Genomic DNA, 11,172 nt, shown 5'->3' on the forward strand with positions numbered 1-11,172 from the left:
ACCTCCACCCACATACCCACCCCCACCTCCACCCCTTGTATGCCCACCCCCCACTCTTCCACCAGTGTACCCACCAATTGAACCTCCTATTTGCGTTTTCCCCACCTATCCACCTCCACCTCCCCCCACTCTTCCACCCCCTCCTCCACCTACTTACATACCGCCCCCTCCCCCCACTCGTCCACCCCCTCCTCCACCTACTTACATTCCTCCCCCTCCACCAACTCGCCCTCCACCCCTTCCTCCTACTTACATACCGCCCCCTCCCCCCACTCGTCCACCCCCTCCTCCACCTACTTACATTCCTCCCCCTCCACCAACTCGCCCTCCACCCCCTCCACCTACTTACATACCTCCACCTCCCCCCACTCGTCCACCCCCTCCTCCACCTACTTACATTCCTCCCCCTCCACCAACTCGCCCTCCACCCCCTCCACCTACTTACATACCTCCACCTCCCCCCACCACTCCAAGTCCTCCACTTATATGCCCACCTCCTACTCTTCCACCAGTATATCCACCAACTACCCCTCCTATTTGCATTTTCCCCACTCAGCCACCTCCACCCCCACCTACCTACATCCCCCCACCCCCGCCCACTCAGCCACCTCCTCCTCCACCTACCTACATCCCCCCACCCCCACCTACCTACATCCCCCCACCCCCACCCACTCAGCCACCTCCTCCTCCACCTACCTACATCCCCCCACCCCCACCCACTCAGCCACCTCCTCCTCCACCTACTTACATCCCCCCACCCCCACCCACTCAGCCACCTCCTCCTCCACCTACTTACCCCCCACCTCCTCCTCCAACTTACCCCCCACCTCCTCCTCCAACTTACCCCCCACCTCCTCCTCCTGGATGTACTGATGTGTGCATTCCCAACATACCTTCTGGGTAAGGATCATAGGCCTATAAATCTTTCTTTGTGTTCGTTAGGTAAATGAGATTCTATTTCAGGAATTTACAACCAGAATATTTGTATATTTGTCTAATTGTGTGTGCGTGTGTGTGTTTGTGCGTGTTTGTGTATGTGTGTTTGTGTGTTTGTGCGTGCGTGTGTGTGTGTGTGTGTGTGTGTGTATGTGTGTGTTTGTGTGTGTGTGTGTGCTTGTGTGCTTGTGTGTGTGTGTGTTTATTGTCTTACAGCCGGTTTGTTAAAATTGTGCCAGGCTCGGGCCAATGAATTTTCATAAATACAGACGCAGAAATAAAGGCATATCTATCTATACATCTGATAGATATACATTTAACCATCTATTTGCCGGGTTGATATGCATGTCTAGACTGATAAACATGCATCTATTTCTTTATTTATGAAATGTCAAGTATACCAATATTCTTTGGGTCGGGCCTCAAACAATTCTAACAAACCGGCCGTTATAATCTATTTCCTCTGCGAAATACTATACATATATATTTATTATAGGTATAGATATAATATATTTCTGTTCTGCTTCTAAACTTCCTGTTTAACCTCAAGTCTGGGAGAGGTCACGGAACAGCTGGTATAATAAACACTATTTTTTTTTTTTTTTTTTTTTTTCACACCATGTCTGTATATAGCTGTTTAGTTTTTTTCTTTATTTTTCATTAAAAGGGTCTTAGGGTGTGGTGAGATGAAGCATAGAATATAATGTTTTGAAATAAGTGTTGTTTAGTTTGAACAGAACATGGATGATAATAATGATATTAAAAAATCTTCTCTTTCCCTCTTTCACATCTGATTCCTTCTCCCTGTCGCTTCCTCTCTCCCTCTTCCATTCCCTCTTTCTCTATTCTCCTCTTCCCTGAATTCAGTCCTTCCCCCATTCCACCTTTCTCTTCCTCCTTAAACTCCTCACCTCCTTCGCTCTCTTCTCTCTCTCTCTCCATCTCTCTCTCATTCTCTCTTTCTTTTTCTTGTTATTTTTTCTCTCTAATTATCTCCCTCTATCCTTTCCTCCGCATCTCCCTTCCTCCCTCTCTCCCTTTCTCCGCCCCCCTTTCCCTCCCTCTTCCATCTCCCTCTTTCTCGCTGAGCTCCTCTCTCTCCTCTTTATTCTTCCCCCTATCCTTTCATCCCTTTTTCCCTTCCCTTCTTTCTTTCCTTCCGTCTATTTCAATGCAGTGTATTTGCCTCGAAGAAAAATATTATGATTATAATGATGATAATGATAATAATGGTAATGATAATACTACTACTACTAATAACAATGTTTGTAATAATAAAAATGATGATAATGGTAGTAATAATACTATGATAGTAATAATAATAATAATGATGATAATGATAATAATGGTATTGATAATGACGATGATAATGATAATAATGGTATTGATAATGACGATGATAATGATAATAATGGTATTGATAATGACGATGATAATGATAATAATGGTATTGATAATGACGATGATAATGATGATAATGGTATTGATAATGACGATGATAATGATAATGATATTAGTGATAAAAATGAAAATTATAATAGAAATTATAATAATAATACTGCTAAATAATAAATACTTGACTTGAAGTCCGCAGTCAAATAGTATATTATTCCCAAGCATGATACTGTACGTGTGAGCGATCATATAGGTATAATTTTAGTTTAGTTACTCTTCGTATTATTATAACCAAATATGTTATTGTTTTTATCAACATTATTGATTATTTTAGTTGCTGTGACTTCTGTCCTCCGCCGCCTCTCATCTGTCCTCTCACGGGACTGCCGATCATGTCACGTGTTAGGAGACGAGCGCAGGTAGGTAGGAAGGGGTTGCCAAGGTTGTTTTTATTTTGTGTTTAATAGTTGCATGGTGTTTTTGTTTTATTCTTATTGTTTTTTGTTTGTTTACTTATATTTGTTTAGTTTGTTTCTCTTTGTTTGAGGGTGAGTTTTGGTGTTTTTTTTTTTACTCGCTCGCTGTGGCTTCTCCATCTTTCCGTCTCTTCCCCTTCTTACTCTCTCTCTCTATTTCTGTATCTCTCCCTCTCTCTTCATCTTCCTCTCCCTCCTTCTTCTCCCTCTCCAATCCTCTCCCTCCCTCCCTCTTCCTCTGCCATCCTCTCCCTCCCTCCCTCTTCCTCTCCCATCCTCTCCCTCCCTCCCTCTTCCTCTCCCATCCTGTCCCTCTCTCCCTCTTCCTCTCCCTCCCTCCCTCTTCCTCTCCCATCCTCTCCCTCCCCCCCTCTTCTTCTCTCTCCCTCCCTCTCTCCCATCCTCCTTTCTCCTCCCCAGTCTTCCTCACATATCTCCCCCTCAGACAGCTCCCTTTTCTCTCCCTCTCCAGCGCCAGTGCAGGTTGGACGCTCACTGCCCGAGCGACTCCGTGTGTTGTGCCGACGGCTGTGGCCATCACGGCAAGATCTGCAAGAAGAAGGCGAGGAATTCAAACGCTCTGGCTTACCGTCCTTCGAAGGTCGTAAATTTATTTTTTTGTCTTTTGTGGCATTATAGCGTTTGGTGTTGTTGTGGTATCGTGTTGTTTTGTTGTGGTATGTATAATGATGTTTAAGTCTAGTCTTTCTTATTTTTGTAACTGATTTTTTATCGTCTTGGTCATAAATGGGGACCGACATAAACTGAGTCTACGATACCAAAACTCGTGAACTTAGATTTTTTTAAAAGAACACCCCACGTTCTGAAATTCCTTCCCTCCCCCTCCTGTAGTTAACCTTTCATGAGCTTCAATACACACCTTAAAAGAGCCACTGAATTCACCCAAACTTGACCTCGCTCAACCAGGTGAATATGACCGTCATCATGACCTCAGCGTCAGCCGAGAGCCAGCAGTTCCTGACCTCTTACCTCGCTCCTCTTGAGCTGTCGCTGCGGAACTACGTCAGGGTGGAGGTCGTGCCTTTCGGACGGGTGGAGGTGGGCGGCTGACGTTGTGTATGTGTGTTTGTGGGTGTGTCCGAATATATATATATATATATATATATATATATATATATATATATATATATATATAGAGAGAGAGAGAGAGAGAGAGAGAGAGAGAGAGAGAGAGAGAGAGAGAGAGAGTTAGTGTGTTTGTTTAAATACATGTGTATGCATATATACATATCTATATATATGTATATATACATAAATACACACATATATGTATATGTGCGTGTGTATATATATATATATATATATTTATTTAGATATTTATTTGTATGTTTTCATTATATATATATATATATATATATATATATATATATATATATATATATATATATATATATATATATATAATGTGTGTGTGTGTGTGTGTCTGTGTGTGTGTGTGTCTATGTATGTATGTATATATGTATATATATATATGTATATATATATATATATATATATATATATATATATATATATATATATATATGTGTGTGTGTGTGTGTGTGTGTGTGTGTGTGTGTGTGTGTCTATATGTATATGTATAAATGTATGTATACATGTAAATGTGTGTACATATATGTATATGTATGAATGTATGTGTACATATAAATGTGTGTATGTATGTACATCCTAACCACGCTTACTGCCCCAGAACGGCGGGTGCCAGCACGGGCCCGGCGACTGCTTGGGGAACCGGCTCATCTCGTGCTCGGAGCGCCACCTGGCCGCCGCTGACAAGGGCGTGGCGTTCGCTGTCTGCCTGACGAAGTACCAGCACCAGTTGCGCTCCGCTGACCACTCGGCTATCTTGTCGGCCGCTTTGTCGGTGAGTAGTCGGTTTGTTCGGTTGTTGGTGATGTTGAAATGTTGTGGAATGTTTGCTTGGTTTGTGATTGTTTTTTTTATAGTTTTATCAGGGTATTTTTACATCTTTTGATTATTATAATTTTTTTTTTTTTTTTGGGGGGGGTCATTTGCAGATTTATTATTTCATTATCTGATAGATCTTTCTTATGATTGATTATTGGTTTGTTTGGTTTGAATTACTTTTATTATTTGCTCATTTTTTTCATTTCCATGTCTGTATTGTAAATTTTATTTTGTTTTCCAATAATTTGCTTAATGGTTCTTTTTATATATTATTTTAAGCTTTCGACGAATCCGTTTCGTTTTATATATGTTTAAGACGAATTAAGTCATCAGTGATTATGATATATAATGCGTAAATCATTTCAATTTTAGTTAACTTTCCACATTTGCGTAAATTTTATGTACGATCTTTTTTGTTGTTGTTATTGTGTTGTTAGTATTAATGTTGTTGATATTGTTGTTGTTGTCGGAATTTTGATATATTGCAAAATTAGTCAATTATAGGAAAGGTATGAATGAAAATGAATATCTTCACAATACAAGAGATGTATTTAACCGGTTTCGATTATATTTTCGTCAGAAATGAATATATTTCTGACGAAGATATAATCGAAACCGGTTAAATACATCTCTTGTATTGTGAAGATATTCATTCTCATTCATACATTTTCTACATTTGTCAACATGAATTCGGTTCTCTAGTCAGTTATAGTATGATAAAAATATTATTAATATCATTAACATAACTGTCACCTTACTACCACCACCACTACGATCACAATTACCATCACCACCACCACCACCACCCCTCTCACCACCCCCACCACTTCCTCCACCATCCACCCCCACAACCATCCCCATCCCCATCTCCCTATTACCACCTGTACCCTCCACCCCCCACGGCATCTTCCCCTACCACCACCATACCGCCCCCCCTAAACACTTCCATCCCTCCCCACTCCCCCCCCCCACCATCATCACATCTTTTTTAAGAATCCTACAATCCTCCCCCCCCTATTCTTCCGTAACACTTCCACCCCATCCCCCTCCCCCTCCCCCCTCACACCACCATCACCATCACCACATTTTTAAGAATCCTACAATCCCCCCCCCCCACTCTTCCTTAGCACTTCCACCCCATTCCCCCTCCCCCCTCCCCCCTCCCTTCTCCCTCCCTCACCATCACCACATTTTTAAGAATCCTACAACACCCCCCCTTCCTTCCTTAACACTCCCACCCCACCCCCCTTCCCCCTCCCTCCTCACCACATTTTTAAGAATCCTACAATCCTCCCCCCCTTCCTTCCTTAGCACTTCCACCCCATTCCCCTTCTCCCCCCCTCACCATCACCACATTTTTGAGAATCCTACACCCCCCCCCCTTCCTTCCTTAACACTTCCACCCCATCACCCTTCCCCCTACCCCCTCCCCCTCCCCCCTCACCACGTTTTTAAGAATCCGACAACCCCCCCCCCCTTCCTTCCTTAGCACTTCCACCCCATCCCCCCTCCCCCTCCCCCATTACACCACCATCACCACATTTTTAAGAATCCTACAACCCTCCCCCCCTTCCTTCCTTAGCACTTCCACCCCATCCCCCTTCCCCCTCCCCCCTTCCCCTTCACACCACCATCACCACATTTTTAAGAATCCTACACCCCCCCCCCCTTCCTTCCCCAGTGCGCCGAAGGATCAAGAAGGAATACCAAAGCCTTCTACAGGTGCGCCGTAGGACCTGAGGGATACCAGCTGTTTGCGGCAGCTGGCAGGAGACAGTACCAGCTGGTGCCCTTCCTCTCCTATGTACCAACTGTGCTCATCGATGGGGTAAGTGGGATGGGGAGAGCGAGGGAGAGAAGGGAGAGAGGGAAAGAGGGAGGGAGGGTGAAGGAAGAAGGGAGGGAAAAGGGGGAAGGGAGAGAGAGAGAGAGAGAGAGAGAGAGAGAGAGAGAGAGAGAGAGAGAGAGAGAGAGAGAGAGAGAGAGGAGAGGGGAGGGAAAGAGAAAGAGAGAGAGAAAGGAAGGGAAAAAAGAGGAAGAAAAGAGTTTGTACAGAGATCGAAGTAAGATTTCACTTGACCTTGAACATCTTTAACACTTGAATCTCAAATTCCTTGGAACTCGTTGATACTTGAACCTAGAAACTCCATAACTCTTTCATACTTTCAAAATTCACCAGAAATTCACTTAATGTTCTTTAGCACTTGGAACTGTAATACTTGACATTCACTTGGAAATTATTTAGCACTTGAAACTTTGTACAAATTCAAATTCACTTGGAAATTCAGCTTAGATTCACTTTAAACTCTTTACCACTTGAATCTTAGTTGAGACTTTGAAACACTTGAAATCCACCTAAATTCCACGCCGCTTAGAATTCACCTAAAATTTACCTAAAACTCTATCACCACTTAAAAAATTCACCTTAAACTCTGTACCACTTGAAACTTTGAAACAATTGAAATCCACTTAAATTCTACACTGCTTCAAATTCACCTAAAACCCCACCACCACTTAAAAAATTCACCTAAAACCCCATCACCACTTAAAAAATTCACCTAAAACCCCATCACCACTTTAAAAATTCACCTAAACACCCCATCACCACTTTAAAAATTCACCTAAAACCCCATCACCACTTTAGAAATTCACCTAAAACCCCATCACCACTTTAAAAATTCACCTAAAACCCCATCACCACTTTAAAAATTCACCTAAAACCCCACCACCACTTAAAAAATTCACCTAAAAACCCCATCACCACTTAAAAAAATCAGCTGAAATGAACTCTTCCACCTGAACACCTCAACCTCTCCCTTTCTCCCATGCAGGAAGTGGTCGTGAGAAGTTACGGTGACATGGCGAAGTTCCCCTCGGCGCTGTGTAGTAAACTGAACCACTTACCTGAAGTTAGGTCTTACTGTCAGAGTTTGGGCCACCAGCAGGTAAAAAAATAAAGGAGAATGACCTAAGAAAACTGAATAAAGATGAAGGAAAACAAACAAACAAACAGAATGAACGAGGATGGCCTAAGAAAACTGAATAAGGATGAATGAAAACAAACAAACAATATGAACGAGAATGACCTAAGAAAACTGAAGAGGGATGAAGGAAAACAAACAAACAAACAAAATGAACGAGAATGGCCTAAGAAAGCTGGAGGGATGAAGGAAAACAAACAAACAAACAAGATGAACGAGAATGACCTAAGAAAACTGAATAGGGATGAAGGAAAACAAACAAACAATATGAACGAGAATGGCCTAAGAAAACTGAATAAGGATGAAGGAAAACAAACAAACAAACAATATGAACGAGAATGGTCTAAGAAAACTGAATAAGGATGAAGGAAAACAAACAAACAAACAAAATCAACGAGAATGACCTAAGAAAATTGAGCGAGAATGAATAAAAACAAACAAAAACTGAAGGAGATTGACTAAAAAAAAATATGAACGAGAATGGTTGATAAAAATGAACGAGAATGTTTTTTGAATCGGGTCGAAGCGCAAAGCATTTTGGGTAATTTTGTTTTGTTTGTTTTTAGGAAATAAAGATTTACTGGTTGGTTTTTTCTGTGTGTTTTCTTTTCCGTTTTTTTTTTTCTTCTTTTTTGAGACGTTTGACTTACGGGCAAAGATTTTTTTCTTTGCTTTTTTTAAATACAGATCTTGTATTTTGTTTTTCATCTGTTAGGGAGTTTCCATAAAAAAAAAAAAAAAAAATGCTGGAGCCGTAATTGATTTGTTTGACTCAAAAAATAATCGTATGTTTGTATTTTCTTTGTTTAAAAAAGGCCTTAGATTTTACCTCTTTTTTGGAGTTTTACTTTCAATTTATCAGTGAGTTTTCCATCTTTCTTATTATACACACACACACACACACACACACACACACACACACACACACACACACACACACACACATATATATATATATATATATATATATATATATATATATATATATATGTATGTATATATATATATGTATATATATTCGGTCTCGCTAAGAGTTCCTCATCAGATATACGTCTGATGAGGATCTCCTGACGAGTTCGAAACGTAACGTTCATTTTTATTCTTTATTGTCTGTTTCCTTTTTTATCTTTGCGCACACGTTACTGTCTTTGTATTTGTGTTCCTAAACATTTTTCTTTGTCCTTTTTACATATATTTTAGAGATAGTGAGAAAATAGACACAGAGATTGACAGACAGACAGAGACAGGCAGACAGAGAGAATACAGAGAACACCACAAAAAAAAAAAAAAAAAAAAAAAATAGATAACAAAAAAAAATCGCAAACAAAATTGCAACTTGTTTAATTAAACAAAACAAAAGATACAGAATCCGTTGTGGGCGGGGCAAGCGCACCTCGCCACGCCCCCTCCGCACCACGCCACGCCCCCTCCGCTGGGACGCCGCGAGTGGGACCCGAAGGAGGCGATGTCGGGAGCCTGACGGAGGATCGAGGCCGCCCCGAAGTCGTCGACCCGAACTGAACGACCCGGTGGTGCTGCTGTGGTCACTGACAGTGGTGGAGAACGTAAAGGAATGTGTCAGTGGATAGCGTGGGTGTCACTGACAACAACATAGTGATCGGTTTGTTAGAATTGTGTGGAGAACGTACAGAATTGTGTCACTGGAAAGCGTGGGTGTCACTGACAACAACATACTGATCGGTTTGTTAGAATTGTGTGGAGAACGTAAAGAATTGTGTCAGTGGAAAGCGTGGGTGTCACTAACAACAGCATAGTGATTAAGACGATAATCGGATTGTTAGAACTGTGCCAAACCCGACCTAATTGACAATCGATACACGGACATGCACATACACAGGAATAAATACATATATATCAGTCTAGACGTGCATATCTACCCTACAATTAGAAAAAAAAACTGAATGTATATCTATTTGATAGATCGATAGATATGCATTTATTTCTGTGTATATGGATGTCTGTTTATACGAATATTCGTTGGGTCAGGCCTGGCACAATTTTAACAAACCGACCGAATGATAATAAAAACAATAATGGTAGCAATTATAATAATAGCAATAATAAGAATGATAGCAATGATAATAATAGCAATAATAAGAATGACATGAAATAACAGCAATAATAAGAATAAGAAAAATAATAGCAATAATAAGAATGAGATAAAATAACAGCAATAATATGAATAAGAAAAATATTAGCAATAATAAGAATGAGATAAAATAATAGCAATAATAAGAATAAGAAAAATAATAGTAATGATAAGAATGAGATAAAATAATAGCAATAATAAGAATAAGAAAAATAATAGCAATAATAAGAATGAGATAAAATAATAGCAATAATAAGAATAAGAAAAATAATAGCAATAATAAGAATAAGAAACAAAATAATGGCCATAATGATAATATTAACAATAATAATTATCATTTATTGATATCATCGAAACAAAACTCACAATAACAGCAATATAATTTTTAAAATTGGGAGACAACAGCAATCGCCATAAAATAGGGGTCACTTTTGTATAATATATCAGTAATATATCAGTAATCACAATGTACACAGAAAAGTATATATTAAGCCCATTACTACTAACTATTATATTACCAATGGCTTTATGACAGTAACTGCAACCATAATAATTAAAAGCTTGAACCGTATTCATGTTGATAAATGTGGAAAGGTATGAATGAGAACGAATATCTTCACAATACAAGAGATGTATTTGACCGGTTTCGATTCTCTCTTCGTCATAAATACATGAATTTCTGATGAAGATAGAATCGAAACCGGTTAAATAAATCTCTTGTATTGTGAAGATATTCGTTCTCATTCATACTTTTCCACAATTAAAGGCTTTATGACAATAGCAACAACCATGATGATTAAAAAAGATTGCGCATCACAAAACTAATCATTTACAAAAAAAACAACAGTAAAAACAAGCCTCACATACCTGGTTCTCTCCTGTTTCTCCACTTCCCTTCTTTCTAACCGGGTGTTCGAGTTTCTCTTTTACTTCCATGCAAACGAAGTCCTTTTTACACGCGTCGAAACAGCACCGACGGTTATCCTCACAGTCACTGTCTAACTTACACACAGGCTGCGAAAAAGGGACCAGGTTATTTTCACCGGGGTGGAGTTTAAAGATTTTTTTTAAGTGCTGGATACTGTTATTGCTGATGATAATGATTAAGTAATGATAGTATTGATAATAACTATATAGTATGCAATCTTTACCATGAAAATATGCAATTCTCTAAGACTTTTTATTATTATTTTTTTAATATGACATTCAAGTGGTGTTGAAAGCAGCAAATTAAAATAAATCGCTATATATACTACTACGATCATGCCAAATCTCCTAAAGTTGTTTAGTTTAGGAAAAAAAAGAAGGGCCATTTAATATAATGATAATCTCTCTCTCTCTCTCT

At 39.8% G+C, this 11,172-nt stretch overlaps 2 protein-coding genes across 3 annotated transcripts in view; one reads left to right on the forward strand and one right to left on the reverse strand.

The window, feature by feature from the left end:
- Window positions 1-287: 287 nt before the first annotated feature.
- LOC113819913 (GILT-like protein 1) lies at window positions 288-8,309 on the forward strand. Its single transcript, XM_070123959.1, has 7 exons — window positions 288-900; window positions 2,666-2,750; window positions 3,280-3,408; window positions 3,735-3,866; window positions 4,519-4,692; window positions 6,418-6,564; window positions 7,568-8,309. Exons 2-7 carry the CDS (start codon window positions 2,724-2,726, stop codon window positions 7,691-7,693), a joined length of 735 nt encoding a protein of 244 aa, XP_069980060.1. The 5' UTR covers window positions 288-900; window positions 2,666-2,723; the 3' UTR covers window positions 7,694-8,309.
- Window positions 8,310-9,041: 732 nt separating this feature from the next.
- Window positions 9,042-11,172, reverse strand: part of LOC113819904 (uncharacterized) — a 12,281-nt gene continuing 10,150 nt past the window's right edge. For both annotated transcript variants that reach the window (XM_070124188.1, XM_070124187.1), the window contains exons 5-6: window positions 10,695-10,841; window positions 9,042-9,264 (exon numbers count right to left, since the gene is read on the reverse strand). In XM_070124188.1, coding sequence (XP_069980289.1) covers window positions 9,262-9,264; window positions 10,695-10,841 — 150 coding nt within the window. In that variant the 3' untranslated portion in view covers window positions 9,042-9,261. The remainder of the gene's footprint in view (window positions 9,265-10,694; window positions 10,842-11,172) is intronic.

This window comes from Penaeus vannamei, chromosome 8, assembly GCF_042767895.1.
Source record: "Penaeus vannamei isolate JL-2024 chromosome 8, ASM4276789v1, whole genome shotgun sequence".
NCBI lineage: Eukaryota > Metazoa > Arthropoda > Malacostraca > Decapoda > Penaeidae > Penaeus > Penaeus vannamei.

What these genes read in the sequence shown, in the direction of transcription:
- LOC113819913 (XM_070123959.1), top strand. Translation starts at nt 2,724, where the DNA reads ATGTCACGTGTTAGGAGACGAGCGCAG. An exon ending in GTGTTAGGAGACGAGCGCAG is followed by an intron (nt 2,751 to 3,279) that starts GTAGGTAGGAAG and finishes CTCCCTCTCCAG; the next exon opens with CGCCAGTGCAGGTTGGACGC. An exon ending in TCTTGTCGGCCGCTTTGTCG is followed by an intron (nt 4,693 to 6,417) that starts GTGAGTAGTCGG and finishes TTCCTTCCCCAG; the next exon opens with TGCGCCGAAGGATCAAGAAG.